Raw genomic sequence first — 27539 nt, forward strand, 5'->3', positions numbered from 1 at the left:
GCGTACCTTGCAGCCAAGACAAGCCTGTGTGGGTCCGCTTAATGTGAACGCCTCGTTGTTTCAGAGCTGCAGAGAAAACAGTGTCAGAAAAATGGCCTCTATTCAAGGAAACCTGTCTTTGTAATAACAAATGATTGCACTCTCTTTATCTTAGTTCGCTATTTTGCATGAAATTACAGTGTCATTCTAATGGCTTGCAAACCTTGCAAAGGCTCTCCGTGCCCGCGCTGCCGCCGCTGTGTGCTTTCTGTGCTGCGTGGCGTCTTCCTCTTTCTGGGTGGAGCAGAAGGGCAAATGTAGAAGTAGGTCTATAGCAGTATTTTTAGTATCTCCTCTCCTGGACTCCAAGTTTTGATGTGTTAACCAGCCTTCTGGAAAACTGAAATATTTCACTAAGAATAAACTCCTTGATTTCTGTACCCCAGGCTTGAATTTGGGAGTTTGAGACTGCACAAGGAATGCAGAATTGAATCCATAACGCTCAACACTAACAGTGGGTTGGTTTTGTTGGTCTCTTATGACGTTTAAAAGTGCTGACAAAATTTCAGGGGTATCCTATATTTTCTTGTGTTATTTTATTTACAAATTAGCCTTCAATAACATGAGGCTCACATTAAAAAAAAAAAGTGTCTCTTTTTGTCTTTAAAAACTTGATGTATGATGAAGTCTGTTTTTTACCCAAAAATATCTCCACCCAGTACTCTGTGCTGTGTTGCCTGTGAGCTGCTCAGTGATTCATTTGTAACTGCATTTCTGAACCAGAATGTGGAAACAGGTATGGTTTAGTGGAGGTGCTCACTGAAGGGCCCAGGGCACGTGAGGTGCGACTCTTGCAGTACTGATGGTTAAACCCAAACGTACTCTGTTGCTTTAATGAATTGAGATGTCTAGTATTTTATTACAAAAATACCTTTTATTACAAAGGTATTAAGAGTAGTATTTATGTGATGGATAATTCTTTCGCTGGCATTAGTGAATTGAGTTCCTCCCCGCAGCATATTTTAGGTTAGGCAAAGAAATTGATAAATATTTTAAACTGGAGAGATACATTCCAATTCAGTTTAATTTCTGGGGTTTTTTTCCCTTTTACAATTCTTCATTTGTTAATTCAACTTAGCCCACCCTTCCATACACTTTTTTAAACGTCCTTGTAGGAATAGTGTTACTTGCTCTTTCCATTTCAGTGAAATGTGTAATTTTTCATTTTGCTAATTATCAAGGTTAGCAAAGATTACATGCATCATATTTTGAAGCCCCTGCATTCTACAGTCAGTGTCTTTATATTCTTGAATTATTACAGTATTGATTCCTCATTGTTTTGTTCTTCTCTACTATATAAAAAGCTACACCATTAAAACTTGCAAAACCTCATTTTCCAGTTTTTGCATGCAATTTCACCTTATGGTTTCATCTCCACTTCACCATCACGTCATTGTACGACCACTGAAGTATTTGCTTTATTCCATTCCATTATTATATTTTAATTTAAGGAAACTGTGACAAGATCTCTTACTTTGAATACCTTTTTGAAAGTTCTTGAGAGCCAATAGTCTGAGTAGTATATTAGAAGTTCTCAAAGATTGTACCAGTGAGCATCTTGACAGTGACTGCTTCCTCTCCTCTTCGCAGTGCGAAGAGTAACGCCTTTTCCATTCGCAGCCATACCTTACCTTGTGGTCATTACTCTAGGCAGTGCTTATGTAGAAAGGTATTACTAAAAAAGGTACTAGGAATTTGAAGCTGTGAAGTGGGATTGTTAAATCTACTTGAAAAAAGTTGCTTTCCTCTCTAGCTCTTTGCTTCTTCCCCTATTTTGAGATTTTGTGTGTGTTTCCGCCTGGATCCATGTGTATATGCCTACTGCGGTGGCCACGTCTGCCTTTCCACGTTGTGCGTACTTTCCTCTTTCTTGATCTTACTCCCCAAAGAGCCAGTTCCCTCCTCCTCCGTTTCCTTGAACCGGTACCCTGTCTTTTAGATTTTCCTTTTTCTCGCCACTTTGTTCCTTGCTTCACCAAATGTTTTTCTCTTTTTTGATGATAATATTTATGCTGCTGTCCTTGAAGGTGGCTGCTGCTTCCCCCCGCCCCCCCGGAGGAGAGTCAGCTATTTTTCCTCCTTATTTCCAAATGCTTTTATGGGTACCCAAGCTTTTAATTGTAATTAGCAGTAGAGCTGCTTACAGAAACAACTGTATACAAAGAGTAACCAGTATCAAGTGATCTACAGATTTTTTCCAGACCACTGGCAAGTATTTGCCTGACCATAATTTGAGAACTGTTTGAATTGCATTAAGAGAACAAAAAATTGCATGCTTGAGCATTTGTACAGCAAGAAATGAGAAAATCAAGGCCACATACGTCATCTGGGCTGTTAGAATGCTTTTAATTTTTTTCCTTTATTTTGGATTTTTTTTAGGGTTTCTAAAGGAAAAAAGCAGTTATGTAATGCAGAGCAATTTGGCGAGGTTCTTTTATTGAGACATTTCTGCTTAGGAAAAATCCTTGGAATAGCCCTTATTTTGGTTGACAGGGATTTGTGCTCACTACAGAAAAGTACAGCAAGGCCCATTTGCTAAGAGGCTTATGCGATAATCGCTGAAGAAAAGTGAAGAACCTTATCGTTTCCCTGTTTGCCGTGTCTTTGTTAAATAATGCTGTTTCTAGATTACTGATCTGTGCCCAAACCTGTGTAGTGACTGTAGTATCTGATTGCTCACTTCATGGCTTTACCAGGCAAATTAAATACAGGATACAGAATACTATTTTCAATTAGTTATATATTTAATAAGTCAAGATGATTTTTTTGAGTCCTTTATGCATATGTCAAGTTAGGACTGTTTTAGTGCTATTTCATGTTTTGACTATTCTACTTTTTCTGTTCATGCTTTGGTGCTAAAAGTGCTTTCATTTTTTTTTACATTTTAACAAGTAAAAGAACCTCTTAGTTCAAGATAAAGCTGGAAAATCTACATAGAAAAGAAATAAAACATTTCTTAAGTGACATTAAAAAAAGGGTATTAGAAAAAAAAATATGCTAATGATCTTTACTAAAACCTAAATACATTTGATTTACTTGCTGTAGGTTGATGCCTTGCGGTTACGATTGGAAGAAAAGGAAACCTTTCTCAATAAAAAAACAAAACAACTTCAAGACCTCACAGAAGAGAAAGGAACCCTGGCTGGAGAGATTCGAGATATGAAAGACATGTTGGAAGTAAAAGAAAGAAAAATTAATGTCCTTCAAAAAAAGGTAAGATCACCGATGAAAGGATATGTTGTAAAACTTTTGAGGCACATTTAAAGGAAATATATTTATTTCTTATAGCATTTTAATAGATTAAAAAAATGCAAGGAGTAAGTCTGTAATAGTCAAGTAGTTCTCTAATATAAAATCTGTGTTACTGTTTTCCATGGGATCATTTCTATAGTATTATATCTTAATTATATTATATCACAAAAATAGTAGGTGCTGCCGTTTCCACAAAAGTATTGGAGTTAAATGAAAGTCCTAAAAATTGTGACAAAACTTCTTACTCCTTGACATGAGTGATTCCGTTATCCTTACTAACACTGAGTACTACTCTTTCCAAACAATGTAAATAAAATGTGTGGGACTGCTAAAAGATCAGGATACTGTTTTTTTTCTTTAAAGACTTTTTTTTTGGGGGGAGGAGGGGAGCGGGGAGAGAACCTAAATTAAGTCAGTTATCTGCTTTTCCTGTGAGCTAAAGACATCAAGAAGGGAGGCTCTCTCCAAACAGCCTTATTAGTCTTATTTCTAATTTTCCACAAATTTAGCTAAGTGCATTTACTCTCTTTGGGAAGTTGGATTTAATCACTGTAGTTTCCACGTAGAGTGTTTCTTTACGATATCTTTTTTCTCACACTCACAAAACTATTTATGCTAGCAGGTATGTTCTCTGTGTGTCGTGTGTATTGCTCTTTATCATATACAGATGGACTCGTGAGCATACAGATAAATGGAGAAAAAGTTCCTGGCATCAAATACATTTTACTATTACTTCTTCCCTCCATTTACAGCCACTCAAAGAATGTCTACTCCTTACTCTATTATTATGATGTAGGTAGTTCACGTTACGGTGGTTTTCCTCCAGGATTCATATAGGGTTCACATGGTCTAGCTGTGCTTTTGTCTGCAATGGGTTAAACAGTCTTTAAAAAGCTAAGTCCTTATTTTCCAGAATCTGAGAAGCCTGCTTTTTCAGGCCCAGGCAATAAGGCCTATCAAGACTGGAATATAGATACTCATCCACTTTAATCTTATTTCTGAATATTTGCCTTGTTAGCAATGCTGATGATGTAAAGATAGCACACTGCAAGCCTTTTATCCTGTGCTGAAAGCTAATTAGTTTTGGACATCGCTTGAGATTTTTGAAGAAAAGAATGCATCTTTTCTTACGGTTTGTATTCTGAAAAACCCCAAACAACCCAACAGTTTGCAGTTGGTCTTGTATTTAGATCTTGAGGAAATGGATCAGTAGGAGGAATGTGGATTCAGTGGTCAAAATTGTGTGATGACTATGACTTCTCACAGAGCTGTCGGCACTATCTGTCATGGCTGTGTGCTCAGAAATATGCAACACTGTGTGTGTTTCTGGTTTTAATACATTGTGGCTCTTTTATCAGGCTTGCAGATGGTCTTGCCTCTCTTGCACCTGCTTCTTAATGAAACAATCCCTTGCAAACGGCGTTCTCTCTCTTCACTAAATCAGAGAGTAAACACATGTTATAGCCTTGTAAGCTCAGGTATACGATGTGATACATAAATCATGCTAACTACGAGGTGCAAAGTCGGAGTTAGTACTAAATTGATTCTTTAAAACTGGAAGTAGCACCTGAATATTTTTGAGGTTTTTATTCTGATAAATATGCTTCAGCAGGGGACTTCTGATGTTCAGTTTTTCTGCTATGGGCTAAATAGTGGCTTTACTTAGAGAAGAATGGATTATGATGATTATTTTAAAAAAAAAGAGAGAAAAATAGTTCATTTACATCACGTAAAAGTTATGCGTAGATTTGCTTCTCTGAAGCATTTTTAAGAACCACATTATCTGATATGTAGATGTTAGCATGCCCAAAAATGCTAATATCCGATCATCATTACACCATTATTTTCCTTATAGGAAAAGAATATCATATTTGGCAAATACGTTTTTAAAATGACCCTTAGGTCACATTTTCAGCTTTGGATCATTATTTTACTTGTGCCGTGCTTCCAATATGTTTGGAGGTAAATTCACTCACAGATAATTTGACTAGAGAAAAGATATTGATTGAAATATCGTCGTGCTCTAGTTACCCCTGCTATTTAAATAAAGCTGGGGTATGATACTATAAAGGATGCTTTCACTGTTTACTTTTGATGTGTCTGGGGTACAATTCTGAAGTAGATAATTCTGTATGTCACCAATGGAAATCCAGGCTTTTAGATTAATCTGAAAAAAAAAAGAATAATCTACTTGTCTAGTTAACCCACGTGTTCAACTTCACTTTGGCAGTGCTTATTAGATCGAGGCTCCTCATGGTTAGCCTCCTTGAGCATCCCAGCATCCTCGGCAGCAGATGCAGTCTCATCTCTGGACCACGATACTTGTGTGTAGAAGGGAAGACGTTCAGTGTCTGTCTCCTTTTTTTTCAAGAAGCTTTCCTGGCATTAGTGCCATTTTGTTCTAGATAATTTTATCCTCACCACATGAAGTTATGTGTCCCAGGGCATTCATACCTCATAGAGTCTTTATGTTCTGTCAAAGGCAAAGGGAGCACAGCTCCTTTTTGGCCATAGGCAGATTGTTCATTCGGTCATGTGTTATTTCAGAAATACGTTGGACTCTGTATAGTAGTAATTCCTAGCGCTGTAGTATTCTTATTGTAATATTTTTGAACAGTCACTTCTCAGGGATTTTCAGATAGTCTAGTAGTGGATGCTGTGCTTTAAGAAAAAGATTGTCTGATGTACCTCTTTTCTTTCCAGTTTTGAACTGTAATATTATAATGCTTGTCTTCATTTTATTTTTTCTGTGCAGGGCCAAATTTTCTATCTGTGCATTTTTATTTACTTTTGATATGAGGACTTGTGAATAACCAGTTATTTTAGTGCCTTCATTTGTTGATGCAAGATAGATGGCTACATCTTTCTCCACTGAGCCTGAAGTGCTTCACTCAGCCTAAAATAGTATTTGTTTTAATGGTTGTATTCAAGTAATTGAAGAAGGAAGAATTTGTATATAGTGCTTAAAAATATTTCTGTCAATAATAACCTGAAACTGAGTAGGAAGGAATACGTAACTTGGAAAGATGCAATTTCTAATTCTATATTCTTTCTCTTGTGTACATTACTGTTATGTGCCATGTTGAAAAATACAAAGGAGACCAAAGCAAAACCAGAAAAGCTCCCTTTCAAAGTCGGAGCTGTGTCTTCTCGTTTCTGGATAGCTGTTATACTTGGAGGATGGGACAGGTTCTGTTGAGAACTCCCTACCAAAGGTGTGGAAGAAACAGAAACATTGGCAACAAAACAACTGTGGCGAGTCCCACAGGATGGCACAGGAACACATACAAGGCAACGTGCTGCAGAAAAGACTAGTGGGCTTGATGATGAGCTAATGATGCATTGTCCTTCCATGCAGTGGTTTTGGTGTAATTTTTGACCAAATTGAAAAACAGCTACGCTCTTCAGTATAATTTGCGGGCTTAAGGGAGGCCCAGCACTGCAAGAGCATGCATTCAGAGGATTTGGATCAAGGTAGATTGGCATGGAGTAATAATAAACTTATGTCAATGTCAGAGGTGCAATATTACTTAATATTTCTTTCTTTTAGGATCTTTGGCACCACTGTTCCATTTTAGTGCCAGTAAAGTTGGGTATGCTGTTTTAATAGCCTTGTTTAACCTGGCAAAGCTAGTCTTACACCTCATATCTGTCAGTTTAGCATGCAGAGGGGCAGACCTCAGAAATCTTTATGTATTTCTTACCAGAACGTGCAAGTTCTATGAATATGGCTGAGTTGTAGGCTGAAGAGCAGAAGTGCTGAACTTGATGAAGATTCTTTCGTGTCCCTTTTTGCTCCCAAATTTTCACTTTCATACAGTGGCTATACCTGGTGTGTTTTGTCCTCTAGGAATCCGTAGGTATTTTACAAAACCAATTATATACTCTGAAGTATGAGTCTCGGTGTTGAAAACAGTAGCTGTTGAGACAAGAACAGTGTGGAGGATGTAGACCTGGATCGTATTAGGACGACAGCTTGTGGAAATTCTTTTGCGGGGGCTATTATAAAAGAACACCATGTAAAGGGGGGCTAATATAATATTCTACTTTGACTTGCAACATAACTTTTCATGTAAAATGTTACAGTTTCCATCTTTAATAGTTTAAGCTTTAAGTGATTGATGAAGTGCTACATGACTGAGGGCCCTAACCTACCAGCTAATTAGCATTTGTAGGAAATGTCATAAAGTCTTAGCTCTCATGTAATAATTGGAATCTGTACTTGGAGTGGCTGGACTGTGCACACCAGGTGATATTGTCCAGTTCGTGTTAAATTAAAATGTATTGTACAATTAATTGTATGCATTACTGTTAGCTGTCTTCCAAAAAAGAGGACATTTACATACGGTCAGATTAGGAGCATGCCAGCGTAAACACGAGTCCTACTCTTGTGCTTAGAAATTTGCATCGCTGTCATTGCTTGATGCAGGAATTGGGGCTGAGAACACCACCGAAATGGAAACTTCTGAATCCAGAATGGTCCAGGAAGACCTAAGAGACCAATTTCTTTCATTTGATCTTAACAAGTAGAAAGTGCAAGCACATTGCTGATAAAGATGCCTTTGATTTTTTTTGTTTTTTTTTTTTTTTTCCATGGTTTAATCAGTTGGGAGCATGCTTTCATAAACCCGTAAAGGGGTCATGATGGATGGCATGATGAAGGACATTATTAATGTCGTCAAATTCTATCAGAACACTGTAAATAGACTGTTATGTGAACTGGGGTTTTGCAATTACCAAATCAGAGTTCTGTTGTATTTCTGGAGTGAGACAACAAGTTCTGAAGTAATAAGCTGTTCTGTAAAACAGACCAATGTTCTGACTGCAGATTACCAGTGGTGTTAAAAAAGAATTAGGGAGTCATTCTGGTGTAACATGAAAATTTTAATGTTTCAAAGCTGCTATGGTGACTATTCACTTGTGTATTACGTTAAGAAATGTTTCTTCTAATAATATATGCCCACTTTAAGGATACAGTGTTCAGTGTACTGAGTATTAGAAAATTGTACTTTGGTTTAGAAAATTGTATTTCGTTGGTGTTGTGGTTTTGGCTGGGACAGAGTTAGTTTTCTTCCTAGTAGCTGGTGTAGTGCTGTGTTTGGGGTTTCGTACGAGAAGAACGCTGGTACCACGCTGATGCGTTGGCTGTCGCTAAGCAGTGCTCACACTGGTCAAGGACTTTCCAGCTTCCCGTGCTCTGCCGGGCGCACAAGGGGCTGGGAGGGGGCCCAGCCAGGACAGCTGGCCCCAGCTGGCCCAAGGGCTGTTCCAGACCATATGGCCTCATGCTCGGTATAGAAACTGGGGGAGTTGGCCGGGGGCAGTGATCGCTGCTCGGGGACCGGCTGGGTGTTGGTCAGCGGGTGGTGAGCGGTTACATCACTTGTTTTTTTGTTTGTTTTTCCCCTGGGTTTTGTTCCCCCCCCTCTCTCTCTCATTTTCCTTTTCATTACAAATTATTATTATTATTATTATTATTATTATTATTATAATATTTCAATTATAAAACTGTTATTCTCTCAGCCCACAATTTTTCTTACTTTTGCTCTTCAGATTCTCCCCCATCCCACCGGGGAGGGGTGGGGGGGTGAGCGAGCGGCTGGGTGGTGCTTAGTTGCTGACTGGGGCTAAACCACGACAGTTGGCTGCTTACGCTTGCAGCTTTGCCAAATCACGTTATGTTATTCAGATAAGGCAATCTGAAAGTGAGATTGAACTAAATATAGCCAATTGTTCAGCCAGGGTGGTGGTGTTATTGATCCCAATACACTGTCAAAAAAATGGATCCTCAATGATTCTGCACAATAAAATGCAGCCTTGGGACCCTTAAACTTTGCATGTGGTACACATCAAGGCTATCTGAAAAATACAGAAAAAACTCAAGCCTAACCAGTGCAGGCGTTTGGATGCTCTCGGCCTGTACACCGAGACACTTGAGAACAATGTCGTTAGGATCAGAGGCAGTGATCATCTTCACTTTCCTTTAGCTTCTTTAATTTCCCATTCTTTGTAACACACTACACTTTAAGTTTTTACAGGTTATAAAAGGTAACTGGAAATATGTGACTTAATATAGGTTCACTTAGTGCAGCCAACCTGAATGATCATCCAGCCTAAAACCATAGCTATGAGTCTAGGTAAGTCCTTGCACCTTAAAATCCATGATCATTATAAAGTTTTCCAGTCTGTGATTGAATCTACTGTCTTTTCCAATGAATTTGTTACCCACTGAAGCTAGAAGCCCAGCATTTTATTGCTCCCCCCCACTCCTGATGACCTGCTTGCTACTGCTGCTTTTGTTCAAGTCTACACTTCAAAAGGAGAATAGTTGGGTCATGTGCTTCTGCTTACTGACCTATTTGAAAGTAAGCACTTGTCTTGATAGGAGAAAATCACTGAATTCCTCAAATGAAGTTTCATGAGATTACAAAATCTAAAACTGTTTTATCTCATGCCAGTTCTGTAAACATGGTATATTTTTGAATATCAGGTATATTGTAAATCATGGACCCTCAAGTAAGTGAAGAAATATTGACTGCACCTGGTCTTGGTGTTAAAGTTGTTTGGAGATCTGCTCATAATAATCATGTCTAAGCAGGTCTCCTCTTTATCAATGGCAGGTGACAAATTAATGAAATGGCTGGAGATGTTTGGTACCAGGTGTTTGGAAGAACTCAGATGTGTCACTAGGTTTCAGTATGAGTAGCTGAAACTGGGAGCATGTCTTAGTTTACAGTAATTATTGCCCCAATATGAGGGGGAAGTATCTATTCTTTGCGATGGCCTTCACTTGGCAGAAAATATTACAAGAAGCAACGTTTATGCAGTTTTTCAAGAAACGGGGTCAAACTGCAATTGGTCAAACTAGTCTGGTTCATGTACCAGTAATATACATCTCCGAACAGGTACTAAAGGAGCCTGTTTGTTTACGGCATTTAAAATCCCAATTGTATTTTAAAATTCTAAAAGTTAAAAATAATAATTTGGCTGCCTTTGTATGCCACCTATGGAAAACTGAGCATTTTGGATATATCATTTAATTCATTTGGAAGCTATAGGGTAAGAGATTGTTAGTGAAAGTGAAAAAAGTACTAGTTATTTGAAGAAATAGGCTGAAATAAGAAATAAGTGCTTTGAAAAGATGCTGTCATATATTTATGTTTGTGTAGTTTTTAGCACAGTAGTATGATACTATTACTGCCTACGTTATTAACTAATACATTATTAACTTTCTAAATGTAGTTATATATGCAGAAAGGAGGCAATCAGTTGTAAGATCTAAAATATGATGTAGGACAATATATAAATGAGAGATTAAAAAAGATGACTTTTTGGGAAATAGTAAATGTCTATGTATAGGTCACATGTATTTAGAATTTGAAAGATAAATCCTTAAGTGTAAATAGCGTAAGTTATTCTAGATCGAGCTATGCTAGCTAGTTTTGAGAGGGTTCTTCACACGCAGCTCAAATGAAGAGAAGCGAATAGTTCAAGACTCAGGTCAGACGTAGCGTATGGAAGTGCTCTTAGTTCGCCATTTGTGAAGTAGGGCTGAGCTCCATGAGATACTGACCTGAGGGTTTCATAGCGCTAGCGTGACGCCAGCGCTGTTGGCGAGGAAGGAAGCTGCCATTCGGCTCTGCAATGTCAGTACTAGTTAACAAAGTTATCTTTAAATAAGATCCTAAGTTTTATTCATGCCGAGAAAGCAGCCAACTCGCATGCTGGGAATTTTAAGCTGTGTGAAGAGTAATATTTTCTTTTCAATAGAGTTGGAGGAAATTTCTTTAGAAGTGTGAAAGACCGAAATTATGTATAGTGTGACTGGGCAAAAAGCAAGTAGACGTTGTCTTATTTGGGAGGTGCCGAAGAACACAAAGGAATTATTTAGGGAAATGGATGACTACTTATATATCTGAAAAAGAATGAGGGAGAACTGGAATTGCATAAGAGAAGAAATATAGTTTTCTGTGAAATAGTCTTCCAAGAAATGTAGTAGAAATCTGCTGATTGGAATTAAAAATGATAAGGTAGAGTGCTATAAATGCAATTGAGAATAATTTTACATTAGAGAGGTATCCTGCTGTCATGGCTTTGTTTTGAATTTTCAGCTGCTGACTGAGAGGAGAGTGGATATCATGTGATTCACTGCTCCTGGAACCGCATCTTTGAGTGGCAGCCTGACTACTCCCTAGCTGCCTCAACATGCCAGATTCAGCTGGTTTTATACCTGCCAGCCATTTACCATTGAGTCCTTGACAACAGTGACAGAAAATCAGATCTTTCAAAAAGTAGCCCATGGAACAAAGTTTTGCACAAACCCAAAGTTTTGCACAAACATGCTAATCTTTTTCCTGAAAGCTCTTTCAAGCTCCACGCTCCAGGTGACTGATTTGTGGTAGGGAGGAAGGATGCTGGGTGTCATGGTTTAACCCCAGCCGGCAGCTCAGCCCCCCCAGCCGCTCACTCCCTCCCTCCCGGTGGGATGGGGGAGAGAATTGGAAGAGTAAAAGTGAGAAAACTCGTGGGCTGAGATAAAGACAGTTTAATAGGAAAAGCAAAAGCTGCGCATGCAAGCAAAGCAAAGCAAGGCATTCCTTCACTCCTTCCCACGGGCAGGCAGGTGCTCAGCCATCTCCAGGACAGCAGGGCTCCATCACGCGTAACGGAGACTTGGGAAGACAAACGTAATCGCTCCAAACGTCCCCCCTTCCTTCTTCCCCAGTTTCTATACTGCGCATGAGGCCATATGGTCTGGAACAGCCCTTGGGCCAGCTGGGGCCAGCTGTCCTGGCTGGGCCCCCTCCCAGCCCCTTGTGCGCCCGGCAGAGCACGGGAAGCTGGAAAGTCCTTGACCAGTGTGAGCACTGCTTAGCGACAGCCAACACATCAGCGTGGTACCAGCGTTCTTCTCGTACGAAACCCCAAACACAGCACTACACCAGCTACTAGGAAGAAAACTAACTCTGTCCCAGCCAAAACTAGCACACTGGGTGGCTTCTCACTTTTTCTGACTGACACAGGCATTGAAAAGGGGGATTCAGAGGAACACGCTGCAGCTGCCTCTCTGAATCAGCAGCCATTTCTCTGGGTATGTTGTGACTGAGTAGAGGAAGTACTCTCTGCTCCAAAATTTAGACCTGCTGGATTAGATTACCATTTTAGGCATATTCTGCAGTAGAATAAATGCATGTATGTTAAAAGCATAGCTCTAGCTTCAGAATATGTAAGGTGGCAAGCTGGGAATATGTTGCCCAGTAATACTTTAACTAAAGCAACAGTTGTTTTATTCTGCGTATCATGTTTTGTTACACAGCCTAACTGTGATTACACCGATATTGGTAGAGATGTTTAACTTCTATCTTTTTTCTTTGGGATACATAAATTGTCACCTTCAGCATAATCCTTTGTGAAGCTGGGAACCGTGCATCCCGTCTGGCTAGTATATTTGGAGATGTTATATATACTTCTTACTGCTACCTGCATAGCAGGAGCAACTGTCCATGCTGCTAGTTTGGGGAGATTTTTGTTAATGCTAGAAGTATTTCAAAGCTGTAATTACTTCCTGCTCAGGCACAGTGAAGATGTTATTTACAAAACTGAGCAAACAAAATATTTGGATATTATTTATTTGTTTTCATTTGAACTAATGCACCATCCATACTGGAATTTGGTGTATTAAAACTAAGTCTCAGACACAGTTCAAAGTTTACTAACATTGCTTATATGCAAAGTATAATGATAAATTTTGAATCTAAATAAACAGTCTGTATGATTCTGTATCATGGTTATAGTACACTGTTTCAAACGTGTTGCTACCAAGTTTTTATTAATGATCCTTATTCCTTTTTAGCATATTTTAGCTAAAAATGGCTAGAAAATTACAAATCAGAGTTTTATGAAATGCTTCCTAGGAACATAAGTTCGTCAGCTTGTTAATTATATGCAGTAAAATCCATGAGAAGACAATTTTAAATCTTGAGTGATTCAGAAATGGTACGTTTTATGTATGATTTTGAGCCTCTTTTGACTGAGAGATTAATGTTTTGCATAGTCTGATGCATGAAATATTTAGCAATGTAGTGACTGAATAACTTGTTAATGTGATAAACCATCCTGACCTTTTCCTCAGGTAAGGATAAGAAATAAGAAAGGAGATCCCCTTGCCCTTGTTCCTCTCCTTGCTAGGATAGGCTGTTATAGTTGATCCGCAACTTGACCTAATGTATATCGAAGTTTGTTACATCTGGAAATAAAAAGAAACATTTCCTAATAAATATAAAAAGTAGACTTATACATTAGCAGTTGGTTTTTACCAATTTTGCAGTATATTAAATTTCTACTCTTTTGTTGGCATAGAATCAAACACCTTAATTTCTGCGTTGCTAGAGCTCCTTGATGTTGGCAGTCATGCTTTCCTGGTGGTATTCCATTGCTGTCCGTCTGACTGAGCAGTCTGTGACTAGAGACTCTAATACCTTAGTAAATTGGATATTTTATCACTTTTGGAAAAGCATCACCCCTCACCTTTGAGTGGAGCTCTTATTGGCTTTATGAAAGCATGAAGTTCAAAGACTTAAGAGTACGCATGCAGATAAGTTTAATGGTAACAATAAATGGGAATCGTTATCTTCATGCTTCTCCCTTCATATTATTGTTACCAGATGTAGCCAGAGCTAGTGGTGCCAATTTGGTCAGATTGCTTTGATAATTTTCTTGTTGCCAAGTAGTATGTATTTCTTGGTGGTAGAATCGGCAGTGGTATGTTTGAATATGAGTAGAATAAATCCAACTTTAGAATGGAATCTGAATCTAATTCACTTCCTTCTAGCACACCTGACTTTAATTTTTAACGCCTAGCCAGGCACAGTGCTAAGATCAAAGTGAAATAAAGAGAATGGAGTAAAGCAGTTCTTGGAAAGTAAAAAGAAAAATGGCATAACATTGCGTCATCTTTTATATATGAAAGAAATATTGGGCCTATTTCCCATTCACTTAGGAATAAATCTGCAGTAAATTTACTAAAGGTAATTATGCTAGTGAAAACCCTTATTTATCTGGGAGGAGAATCAGGCCCACTATACTGATTGCCGAGGAGATGCCTTGGTTTGACAGCAGAAATCTCCATTCATGTCCCCAGACAGGCACAGAGCCCTGTGCCGCTCTGTGTTTAACCCCCTGCCACAGTGGCTGTGCACCGCGGAACGCCTGCACATCGCGCTCTGCGGTGCCTGCTGCTGCGCTTGGGTGAGGGTGAGAAGCTGCTAAAGGTCCACGTGCGTATGTGAACTATTCATCTTAGAGCAGCTGCTTGTTGATAGGCAGGATTGAGAGTATGTAAAAGCACATTTTAAATTTGAGTGAAAAACCTGCTGTGACCTATCCCAAAATCTTAATCTATGGTTAAGTCTGGATTTTTGTTGTGGCTGTCACGGGAGCCATAAATAGCTTGATTTGAATGTTTATTTAAAAAAACCCCATCCGTGACTTTTGAGAGTTTCAGATTTTTTGCATGTCGGGAAGTGGATGTGATAGTAAGCAGCTGAACAAATGTGAAGAACTTCAAAGTATAGAATCTAGACTACGTAGGAAGGTAATAGAAAGCAGGAGTTTGCTAATTCAGTTGCAAAAGAGATCACCCCAGTGAACTATCCATGGGAGCTAGACTTGTAAGTTGTGTTAGATTTACAAAACATGGTTTCTTGCGTGACATTTTACATGTTCAGCAACTTTCACTGTTAGCACTCTTTAATTGTTACTAATTTTTATATACTGTCATTTTATGAAATGTGGTATAATACAGCCTCTGCCTTGAAATGTATGAATTGCAACCCCTTCCGTGAGTCCCTGTAAATCGTTCCAGCTTTGGGGAGAGGGAAGAAGAGGCACCCCATAGACAGCTAGTGGCAGGCGGGGCCGCGAGATGGACCAGTTCATACCCTCATCCTTGTGAATTGCCTCCCCTTGGCAAGGCAGGAGCATTCCTCCTTTGGGCACATTGTAACGCTGACAGCAGTGTTTAATGCTGACAAACGTATCTTCTTATTGAGACCTGTGCTACCTGTGCTGCAGGGCGTATTTCTCAGTAAGGGCTAAATCTGGGGGGGGTTGGGAGGGGATCTGGGGTGGGGGGAGGATGGGCAGTGCTACAGTCACTGCTTATCACTGTGCCTTAAGTGTTCCGCTGCAAAACCTTTAAAAAAAACCCATACCACAAAAAGGCAGGAACAGAACAGGAGGATTTGCTTGGTTTTGCTTAAGTTTTAATATACTTTTTGCAGAATACCTGATTAACACTCATAGACTACCTGATTAACTCTTTGTACTAAGGCTAAAATAAGAATTCTCTGAGTAGAGCAGTAGAAAATAATGTCTTTATATGCTTAGTTCTGGAATAAGCTATTCCCTGTGTCTGACAGTTTTTTAGCATTGAGCTGGCCATCATTCAGTCATCTGAAGAGTCCCCATCATTAGTAGTGTCTATCATCTTCTGAATGGGAGACACTGAAAATGGAAGTGGTGTCAGACTATTGTAGTGTCATTGTTAAGCAATGCTCAAGTTTTTAAAAGAATTTTACAGTTCAAGTTAAGCACATGTTCTTGAGGAGAAATCCTGACAAAAATTAAGTTCTGTAGTAATTCTAGCGCTTGCAGAACTGCAGAGATAAAGTAGTCAATCTGTGTAATACATTTTGATATAGCCATCATCTCTAAAGGACTTCAAAGCGTTCTTAACTGAAAACTCTAACTCCCCACTCTTCTGGAGGTTTTATCTAGTGTCTGTCAAACCCCGCCACGGAGAGGGGCACGTGTTTCAGGTAGTAGCAGAAGTGAACATGGAGCTACAAGGGCTTAACGCTATGGGAGAGACAACTGCATCTGACAGTTGCTGAAACTTCTCACCCTCCTATGTAATTCTTTAAGATAAACGTTTAAATATCTTGCATAAAAAGCAAAGAAACACACGTCAGAGAAAAAAATATTACAAGTGTGTTATCAGTTTTAGAATAGTATGAGGTCAGTGTCACTGACGTTGCAATAGCAGGTGATCTCCAAATGCATCTTCAGGATATTACAATGAATCTTCCTGTAACTGCCAAAGGGACAGTGAGTGGCCTGCATGGATCCTTTCATCAAGGCTTTTACAATAAATGACAGAAATGAAGAAAGCCAAATGAATAAGGATGGGTACATCGATTAATAAACCCCAGGTGTCAACAACCTAATGAAAAACTTGGGGGAAAAAAGTATTTCTGTGTCATAGATCTATTATATAATAATTTTCCTTTATTTTTTTTATAGTTGATGATATTAGAATGAGGCTAAGTTATACATACAAACCTGCTGGTTTTTAGGAGGAGAAACACGATAAAGGAGATTCAGTGAAAGATTGAAAAAAAAGGACTTTTTTTATACTAAAAGCATCTATCTTAAACACAGAACTACTTCAGATTATTTCTACTTCCCATTCAGACATTTATATGAAAGCATTGCTGTGTTACCTTTGCTGCTATAGAAAATCTAAACTGTTCAGCAGATGTTGATTAAAGCCATCCAAGTTGCTGCGTTTAACGTTTCAGTTTGTTTAGTGGTGCTTTGATAGTTTATACGTCGAGAGGCTGTGTCTGGCCTGCAGTAACTAATGGTGAAACTTAATATGTGCATTGTCTTTCATGCAGCTACAGTGCAAATATTAAATTACATCTCATAGTAACAAGAATCTTAGTTCTCTGGTGAACAACATTTTGAACACTTCAACTCTTAATTGATATAAACCTATGTACATTGACCATATGTTAATTTAGAATGATTAAGAAAAGACATCTTTAAAAGAAGGGGGCAGGGAGATATGGTATCCTTCTGCAAAGCTTTTCTTTCATGTAAAGTCCTTACACTGTCCCTTATATAGGAATATAGATGCCCTCCGGAACCAGGGAGCTAAAAGGAAACTTTCCAATATAAAGGGTATTATTATTTCTGATTAATTCCTGCCTAACTGTTTAAGCTCCACTGCTATGGTTTTTTTCCTACTTTTTACCACTGGCATTTAAAGAAACTCATATAAAATAGTACCATGTGAAACTGGATTCTCTATTATAAGCTCTTGAATGCAATTTGTAAGGGCAGGATGCTCTTCTAGTACAAATCAACATAGCTGTAATGAATTCATATAGCCATCCTTTATTTATAGTAGCTAGGGGGCAGACCTGTTATTTTTACTTTCAATGTAAAAATTTTTCCTATTATAGATTTTTTTTTTTTTTCCGTTTAAAATTATTTTCCATTTTTAGGGCTTTCCTCCTCCCTCTTCAAGCTGTCTGCCCCCTTATTACTTACTCTGAGAGTAAGGAAGTGTAAAGTTTAATATTGTTCCTCTGTTGATTTTGATGAAGTATGATATTATTATTTAGAATATTTTACAGGAAGACTGGGAAATAAGAGAATATTGGATATCTCTGAAATAATTTCGTAAGACTGTAGGAGGAGGTATGTAGTTAAGGATTAAAGATGACAGCAGTTTTAAAGTGCTGTGCTTACACTTTTTTTTCCTCTCAGGTGTGAAATGTCTGTGATTTATAAGTTCTATACAATCAATTTATCATTTAGAATTAAGAGCAGTAAACTTTTCTGAAAGTCTCTGAATTAAAGAAAGAACACTGAGAGTTCTCTGTGTTCTGGAACAATCAAATAAAGCTTACATTAACTCTCAAGTGAATTATCTGTCTGTACTTTTGAAGTCTTTCTATCAAATATGCTTAATATTGTCATACAGTTCTACATAAAAGGCATGTTATGAAACTATTAATATAAGGAGATATATAATTACTGTTAAAATGTAATTTATGGCCAGAGTCTTCTAACAAAATTAGTTGTAGCATGCTGCAGTAAATGTGAGACATTTGCTATACTCATAATTGTTACACTGTCCTGTAGAACAGTGTGATGTTTAAATGTGCATTTATTTTGCTTTTGTCTAGACTCTTGTATCTTTTATGGCTTTCCATTGGAATCAAAACTATCGGAGTTGCTTATATGAGAGATGTATTGAGTTTCAAATTCAAACCTTACAAAGCATGTTAAATATCTCTTTAAACTTCCCAGGAAAGGAAATAAAAGTACTCTTTTCCTTCACTCAAGCTGGTGATTTAAATGGTAACCCTAAGCCATCAATAGAAATACATAGTGATGTTAGTAAAAACAAAACAGATATTCTGAAAGTATTACAATGCATAGGTACATACATTAAAAGTATAAGAAAAATAGGCAAGAAAAACTGGGAGATTACAGATTATGAGTTTAAATTTGGTGTTAATTCTTTAACTGGATTGTCCGCATCGATGTATATGATATCTCAATGGAGTAGTGACTTTCTAGGCTAGAAATATTTTATTATAAACCATAGTTCTGGAGTGAATATGGAAAGAATGAACATAAGAGAGCAAGAATAAGAGTTAAAAAATCCTCCAGGTAATAAAAAAATTTCCTAGCATTGATTGAAGTTGATTGAAGAGGTATGAAGAAGGATAAATGGGCAACTACAGTTAAGATGAGGGGAACTTACTTGGGATGAGAAGGCAGGTTTTTATCTTGGATATGGCCTTCTTCAATATTTTCATTTAGAAAATATTCTTCAGTATTTCAATTAGGAAAAAAAAAAAGTTTAAATGCAGACGGGGAAAAAGAAATGTTGACTAGCCTGAAAAAGGAATTTGGAGTCTTAATGCCAGGAGGCTGAAGGGAGTGATTAATACCAGTTTAGAAGAGTATTTGCTATGGGATGTGGTAGTAAAAATTGCCAGTAGTTCTGTCTGCAGAAATACTGGGTAGCAGAACAAAAGATGATAACCTCTCTCTAGATGGCCTTTGTGTCATCCCACCTGAAAAACCGTGCCTGATTTCAGACATCTTATTGTCAGCGCAATGATATCAATGCGGAAGAGTTAGATGATAAGAATAGTTGGAGACCCGACAGGGACAGGTATCTGGCTAAAACTAATAGAGCTTAGTTTTTTATTCTAATATGCTGAAGTTATAAATATCACAAAAGAGGAGAAATTATTTTGGACAGTGTAAAACTTAGAAGATGAGTAGCATGAAATCAGATTGACAAGGAGATGTGTTAAGTGATTGGATAGCCTTCAAATGGGAAGGGAAATCCAATTACCGTAGGCTTTCAGTGCTAGGTGTAACACAGCCACGGTCCTGGACAGGATCTTAGAGTATCATAGTGCGTTCCACTGCCCGCAGGCCGGGTTTGAAGGAGATTCTTACAGTGAATGAAAACATTGCGTTTTCTCTAGGGATTAAGCCAGGCTTCCAGCCTCTCTGTACCACAGCCTGCTCACCATTTTCACTTCAAAATGAAGTACAGTCTGTAAGGTTTCTGCCTGTTATTCAGAACTCTAGATGATGGCTCTTTTCTGTAATTAAAAAGAAATAGTTTTTTTCTGGATGTCTATCTGTTTTCCTGTCTTAATAATTTTCCTAAATATGCAACATTATAACTCAGGATAAGTTATGGTGAATCATTCCTTCTGTTATTTTTTCTAAACTCTTTTTAGTCTTTTACTGATGGAGATTGCGTCTGTTTTACTGCCTTGTTTTCACTGATGAATGCTTCTCATTAATTTATCAGGGCTATATTGGTCTTTAATAACTACATTGACTTTAGTAACATATTATAAAGTGAAATAATTTTATTTAAAATGAGGTAATATGCTCTTTAGCTTCTTTCTTGTGACACTTCGGATACCAAAACCTAAATCTGCTTTCAGAACAGATTGGTCGTCTGTTTTAAAGCTTATGTTATTCTTCTATTTCTATATACATATTTCCCTTTATATATTTGTGTATTTTAAAATAATGTGCACAGCATACACATCTGTGGGTTTTTTTTTTTCTCTTTCTTGCTTTCTTGCTTGCTTGCTTGCTTGCTTGCTTTTCTTGTGCTACTTCCCATTTTGTTATCCAGCATATTGATTTCTCTGTGTTCATTGCTCTGGAAGACTTCCCATACTACTGTCTAACTGGCTCTTGCTCTCTTTCTGCAGGTCCTGAGGTGCCTATTCTTACTCTTATTTCCTTTGTAGCTTCCCTTTTCAGTATTCTCTGTTGCTCAGTGCTTGTCGATGCAACTTATCTGCTGCCTCTCTCTTCCCACCATCTGTTAACTTTTTGAGACCTGCTGTAATTTTTTAATCTGGGCAGAGGCCCCCAGGTCTTCCCAATAGATACAGACATTACAGGAATGACAAGATACAAACTAAAAGGTATATCACTGCTCATCTTAAATGACTTGTATTAAAAGTATAAGTATGCCAAAGCAGCTTTTTTCTACATGTGTTTATATCAGAGTATATGTGCTTCTCTGGCTTGCATACTACATAGTGTAACCCTTTTTCATGCAAAATCTTCCTGAAAAATTCTTGTGTAAGCTAACGTATCTTATTTTATATGTACCTATACCAAATAATACAAAACTGGCCATGAGTAACAAATTGTCAGATGTCTTCAAATACCTGAAATGTAGGATTGAGCAGAAAGGTATGATTTTTCATGGTTAACTTGGAGGAGTAATACAGGTCATATTTTTAGGTGCTCTCAATATGCCACTGGGCTAGACTTCAGAAAAAGTTCAGCAATCAGTCATTACCCTGTAACGCGTAAAATGTTGTGAGATGTAGGAGTTCATACCCAACCAACCCAGCTTGAAAATCTGGCCCTAAACACATACAGACGGTTGTTATAAGAAGCATTAGCCTGTTAAGAATGAATGTCCACCTCTTCGTGTGTCATAGCTGGAATTATGTGTTAGTCCATTTTGTATTATTATATTTACTATCTGGAAAATACCTATTGCATTTGGAATTATATCACAGTAAATACATATAATGAGAGCAAAAACTTTTCAATGGATGTCTGACAAGACTGCGAGTCCTGCTTAGAAGAGTCCAAGAGTCAAGCTGTTTTGTTCTGAGAATTTATTGGTCCCTGAAGAGAAGGAGACAGAGACTGAGTATTTCCAGATACACAAGTGGATATTATCAGCCCAGGCTTCTTTTGGCTAGCTTCCTGGTGAAGGTTAATTTTAGCATTAAGTTCCAGCTCTTTCTCAGCTGGAGTCTGGCAACAGAAGCCAAGCTTTCAGTCCAGGAGCTCCTTTCTGTGTGACAGCCTTCTCCTCTCTTGGCTCAGTTTGCCCACTGACCTGCTTTTATAGCCCTGTAAAAGTATCAGCTGACTTGAGGGCAGATCCCTTCCCGAAGCAGCCCTAGGGGAGTTTTCTCCTCTCTGTATGAAAACTCAGCACACACGCCTTCTTTTTTAATGCTTGTTGATTCCTCTGAATCCTTCCTGTTACCCGTACATTTGAATCCTGTATTATGGAAGGAATCTAGAATCTCACAGTAAGTAAAAATGGGTGAAATATTTCCTGCAGTGATTGCACAATAAAGCAAACATACATGCTTGTTTTGGAAGAAGAAGAAGAAAAGATATTTATCACTTTTGAGCCCCAATTTTACTTGCATTTACTTCTGTTTATTGATGCAATAGGATGCTCTCAGTTTCTACATGTACATGAGATAGTAGGCTGTTTCCAATTATAGAATAACAAATTTTTTTCTAGTCCCAAATAATAACACTTTATTGCAGGTACTGACCAGAGAATATGGCTGTGTCCCAGTAGATGACAGACATTTTCTCTTAGTGATCAACAGTTAATAAGTTATTTTTCTTCCTTATAGCTTTTTTTCTGTCCCAAATTAAGGGGCACATATATTTTCTTTTTTCTTTAGGTAAACTTCCAATCCTATTTGATTTATTTTTAGATACCATAATGATACTTTATGCTTCTGTACTGTTTTCCTTAAGATTTTACTAATACTCAGTTGATACTCCATACATTTAAGAAACTGAATCATAAAGAACATATAATGACATGGGAAATACTTGTACATTATGCGAGTAGATCTCTTGATTCTGCCACTGACTTATGTGCTCTCCTCAGCCTACTTTAGGAAAGTTTAATTACTGTGTAACACCTGTTCAGAAGCTTGATATCACTGTAAATGTCACGTCTTTGTTAATCATATCCATTTTGTTCTTTGCATCTTTACAACCGTACCGTGGTGAATGTGTCGAGTGGACTATCAAATGGATGGATAGACAGAGTGAACATATGGGACTAAACTGTTTAGCAGGAGGAATGTCTTCTAGGCCTTAAAATACCCCTGTATTCCTAAATCACTTGCTCCTCAGGACAGAGATTTGGTGTAAGCAAACCTGACTAAACACTTGTAGTAAGTTAGAATCATAGAATGGGTTGGGTTGGAAGGGACCTTGAAGATCGTCTAGTTCCAGCCCTGCCATGGGGGGTTTACAGTGTCAAAGCAACTGTTAGTCCTGTTCAGGTGGCAGAGCCCTACAGCGATGTGTTTTTGTGAGAGCTACGAGGGGTTCAAGGGCTGAGGTTTTGTTTGTTGAGCTTCTGTGTAAAGTGGGCTTCAGGTACTGCAAATCTGTGAAGACCTTACTTCTTTTTGGGTTACTGTACCCATGAAGTATGTGAGAATTTTGAAAACAGTTCATTTAATTATCAACTAATGGGAAAAGGAAATGTAAGAAATGCGTTTCCCTATTATTTTATGGAGTTCTGATAAAGTATTTGCAATCAAGTTCCATATATTACTGCAATCATACTACAGACATTGTAAAAACACAAAAATATAAATAAAAATATGAATTCTTCCGTTTTCCCTTTCCAGAATAACAATTAAGTATTGGGGCCAATTATTAATATTTCATAGAATCATAGAATCATTTAGGTTTGAAAAGACCCTTAAGATCATCGAGTCCAACTGTTAACCTAGGTATAAAAATTGTATATGAAATTTTCAGCCTTATTTGTTTCTTTAAAATGAAAGAAAAAAGCAAACCAAAACAGAAAGTCACATTGGACAATAAGTGTCTGGATTCTCAATAATGGCTTTCAGAATATCTCACACTTTGCAGTTTGAGAGAAAAAGATATGAAAAAAATGAACGCAGAGCTTGCTGCCATTACTAATAATTCAGACAGGAAGCAAGCCATCTGCAAGCAGAGCAGTACCCTGTCCTGGTTATTCTGCTCTCTCCTCCTGGAGGCCTGGTTGGTGCTAGTGGGGAATTCAGCACGGACCCCAAGAATTGGTAGAGTTCTGGTGACAGACTTGGGAGTTTATTGATGAGATAGCCACTTCTGGTGTTGCCATCTTCTTCTAGTTTTTATCTTCATGGTGGTTAGAAATTTACACATCCATTTGATATTTTTTTCTGGGCAGTCTTTTGTTAAGTGTCTCTTGTTTAGAGGTGATGATAGTAATTTTTTGCAGTAAAGGCATTTGATGACATAGTGGTGAAAGTGGCTGAAATATTTCAGACTTCAGTTGTCAAAAACCTATGGACGCTGACTTTGAAATTATTTTAGTTCTCTGTATTGTAGATTTTGGTTTTGTTCATACAAAAAAGGTTGTGTATATCTTGAAGTAGAACTAAATTTAATTCTGAGCAGGCTTGAATTCACCATTTCTCATATTTTTCTTAGAAACGTTTTTTGACGTGATTGTAATTAGGTATGTAATGTTGATCCTTCCTTCCGATCAAATCAAATTATAACTGCCCTTTACTTTTGTGTTTGATGCTACTGCCAGTGTTTGTTACTTACTTCTTCATAGCTTTCATACCTCTCCCTTCCAGTCTCCTGTTCTTTATTTCTTCATTCGTTGAAAATTCCCATCTCCAGATGTCAGCATCTGTGTAAACTCTTGTTTTTGTTTGTCTGGTATTTTCTTTACATTTGGTTGCTACTACAGCTTTAGTGTTCAGTAGTAAGAGCATCATTTTTTCATTCAATGTGCTGTTTTCTGTATTCTGGTCCCATATTTGTTATGATTTCCAATTCTCTCTTTTAGAGGCATCATGTCATCTTTGTCTCTCATCTTGCATGCCCACTTTCTCTCTGACGGTAGTATCTTCAGATTTTTTTTTTTCTTTATTCAGTCGCTTACGGATTTAGCCACACACTGCATAGCTTATTTCTTTTGAAGAGTGTGTGCAGTTGATAATCTGTCTCATGTCCTGTTGACACTGCTGTAATTTTACACATTCAGCGTCATACATTGTTCCTTGTGAATAAACAAAAATGAGTTGCCCTCTTTTCTGCATTATGTCATACCAGGTGCAGGCATATAATATGCATCTCCATTATATCAATTTGTTTTTCCATTAACTTTTTATGTGGGTTAATTTGCAGCATGCATTTTAATGCTTTATTTAGTACGTTAGTGACAGTTTTTGCAGGTTAACAAGAAATTGGAGATAAATCTGTGAGTGAATAGCTTTCATAAAATCTTGCACAGTCCTGGAATACAAGTGGTAACAAACGCGAACCAAGCACTCTTTTCTCTAGCTCAGAATTTCAGCTGAATTCACAGTGCTCACTTTTTTGAAGAGAATTTATTGTAGCCATTGAGCAAGGCAGAGATCAAATTCTCATGCAGTCTTTCACGACTGTCTTTACACAGAGCCTTGCCTAACAAAACTAGTCGTACTTTGTATGTCATCCCAAGACTTGACGTTTGTTCGCTATGAAATGGTACCCTTGGCTTACTTATCACGTCAGTGCGTATTACAAGGGACAGCGTAAATCCATGGGGTACAGTTTCCCTGTAAGTTCTTGGTTGGCAGTGTTAATACTGGATAATAGTAGCATTTTGTAAGTATAGAGAAAGGTATGTCTTGGGTAAGTGATTGGGTTTTGTGGTTTTATTGGAGCTATTTTATACAGAATTGTTTTAAAATGGCATTATATACATTAATACAATAAATAATGTGATAACATTACCCAACAAAATGTGATGAAAAATAGAGATGAATTGATTTCACTGAGAAAAAAATTGTCACAAATGCTTCAATTTCATTTGTGAAATGATGCAGTATTTTATATTGCAGTATTTCTGTGAAGACCCCAGTTAGAATTTGAAGCCCTGTTTTGCTTAAACACTATATAAACTAACGTCCTCCTGGCCCAAAGCACTTGCTACTTTGTTAGAGACGAGTTCATGTGTAAAGATTGGCAACTTCAAGTGAAGCAAAAGGGAAGATGATTCTGTTATATTGGATAAAATGGGCATGGCCAGCTGGGTCTTAATAATGTAAATGTAGTGGGTTAAAAAAAAAAAGTCTTTGATGGTATAAAAATAATGAACGACCGTAAAAGTAAGTTTTCAAACCACAGTGTTAATCTGATCAGCTGTGTAATCCTAACAGCAAAAACTCGATCTCAAAGAAGCAGAAAATGTGTTGTATAGAAATGCTGTAACTTTGGAGGGAAACAATGTAAGTGTACCTCAGGAAAAAGAATCTATTTACCTTTTTTTCTGGTTTCTTCTTATGCTCTTACGTCGCTGCTGTTTTTTAAGCTTGTCAAGTAGAGCACGATTCTGAAGGATGATTTTCTTTCCTGCTTGGATTGTGTGAGCCGGGAGGGTAGCAATAGGGTAACTGCTGGCTCCTGCCACTTCCCTCGTGCTCTGGTCGTCAGGTTAATGTGAGGGCTGATGTCTGAGCAGCGCTTGCTTCATTAGCTCCTTTGTGACGGCCGCTGTGCAGCTGCACTTCGCTACTTTGAACTGTAGTCCTGAAGGAAGTTTGAGGTAAAAACTATTCAGACAGATCAATTGTCTTTTGTGGAAACCTTACAGACCCATGGATTTGGAGACTGCTTTCTCCTCGGGCACACACCGTACCCATGGTTGACAGTGTTGTTTTACATAACCTAAAGGGTTACGTAAAATTTGTGGACAACTTTACAAATACCTTCGCTGTCTCTGGTTTAGGAATCCACTACCACGTTGTCAGTGTAGGATTGAGCTGCTCGTGTGCTTTGGGCCATCTAAAATCTCTGACGTTTAAGAAAGTCTTGTGGGGCAAGATAATGAAAGAATATAAAGCTAAAAGATAGTATTGAACCATGAGGTATGGTGTATTCTGAAGTGCAGTGCTGCTGTATTACTCCAATTTGGCAAATATAAATTTGGAAGGTAGTAACAGGAAGGCACTCTGGAAATACTTTAAATTGAGACCATATTGAGCAATAGGCAACTATAGGTAAGAAGCTTTATTCTGTTGAGAAATAGTCAAGCCTTTTGGTGGCTATTGGAACTGCTTATGAAATCCAAGATTATTTTATCATGTCATAAGATTAGCAAGCTTTTTTTCCAATTACCTTGGTAAAGCCAACGATTAGTACAAATCTTACACTTTAATAAATATATTTAGTTACAAGGAGCAAACCCCCATTTTATAATATTTTAAAGAGTTTTATATTATTGTATAATTTTTTCAATATAACATTTATTTTAATTTTTAGAATCTAAATGTATATGTATTTTGACTTTTGAAAAAAATATTCCTAATTAATGCTTGTCTGTCTACCTACTTAAAAGGAAGAAAAACAAAGGGAAAGGTAGTGGTACTGAGTGATGAAGCACTTTTGGGGCTAGTCTCTTTCAAAACAAGACAATTCTGCCATGTCAAACTGTTGAAGCAGAAGTTGCCCTTCAATGAGTTCATTTTGTTAATTAGAATCCTGCTTAAATTGAAAAATGTATTTAGGCCATATCATGAATGTTAGTGGAAACCTATGGAGCCATGGCTTCCCCCTCTCGCCCCACAGGCTGAAACTTCCAATAGCTGCTGGAAAGCCTGTTAATGTAGTTTTTAAAATACTTTGACTGACTTGATATTTAATAACTGTACATAATTTGTTAAAAATTTCTGGCAAAAAATCTAGAGTGCTTTCCAAAAACTGTCTCTCTCTATATTGAGCTTTCAGGTAGTAATATTTTTACAGTCATGGTAGGCAAAAATAATTTCATTTTTTCTTTCTAACGGGTCAGTCAGACTAAGGATGGGTATTTCATTACAAATCATGCACGCGCACACAGACGCGCACACGCGAATGAACGGAGATGTTGGGACGTCTGTAGATACATCTATTTTACTGAGTCGCTACCAAAGCTGGTTTCATGGTCTGGGATATAGTGAGATGTGTCTGAAAAGGACCATATGAGACAGAATGTGTATCATGAGTCTTGCTAATGAAAATAAATTGTGTGTAAGTAGACATTTAGAGTCTTTGCATTTGCACAATCCCTAACTATTTTTTCTGTTTCGATTAATAGTTATCTTTTTTTGTCTTTTGTTGTG

The 27539-nt window shown here is 37.7% G+C and overlaps 1 protein-coding gene across 9 annotated transcripts in view; it reads left to right on the plus strand.

Moving 5' to 3' along the window:
- Positions 1-27539, plus strand: part of ERC2 (ELKS/RAB6-interacting/CAST family member 2) — a 532276-nt gene that overhangs the window by 179921 nt on the left and 324816 nt on the right. For all 9 annotated transcript variants that reach the window (XR_012044651.1, XR_012044655.1, XR_012044654.1 and 6 more), the window contains one exon: positions 3085-3252. Coding sequence is in view for 3 of the 9 variants with exons in the window: in XM_072876309.1 (XP_072732410.1) it covers positions 3085-3252 (168 nt within the window). In the remaining 6 variants the exon portion in view is untranslated. The remainder of the gene's footprint in view (positions 1-3084; positions 3253-27539) is intronic.

This window comes from Ciconia boyciana, chromosome 11 (genome assembly GCF_034638445.1).
Source record: "Ciconia boyciana chromosome 11, ASM3463844v1, whole genome shotgun sequence".
Classification (NCBI taxonomy): domain Eukaryota; kingdom Metazoa; phylum Chordata; class Aves; order Ciconiiformes; family Ciconiidae; genus Ciconia; species Ciconia boyciana.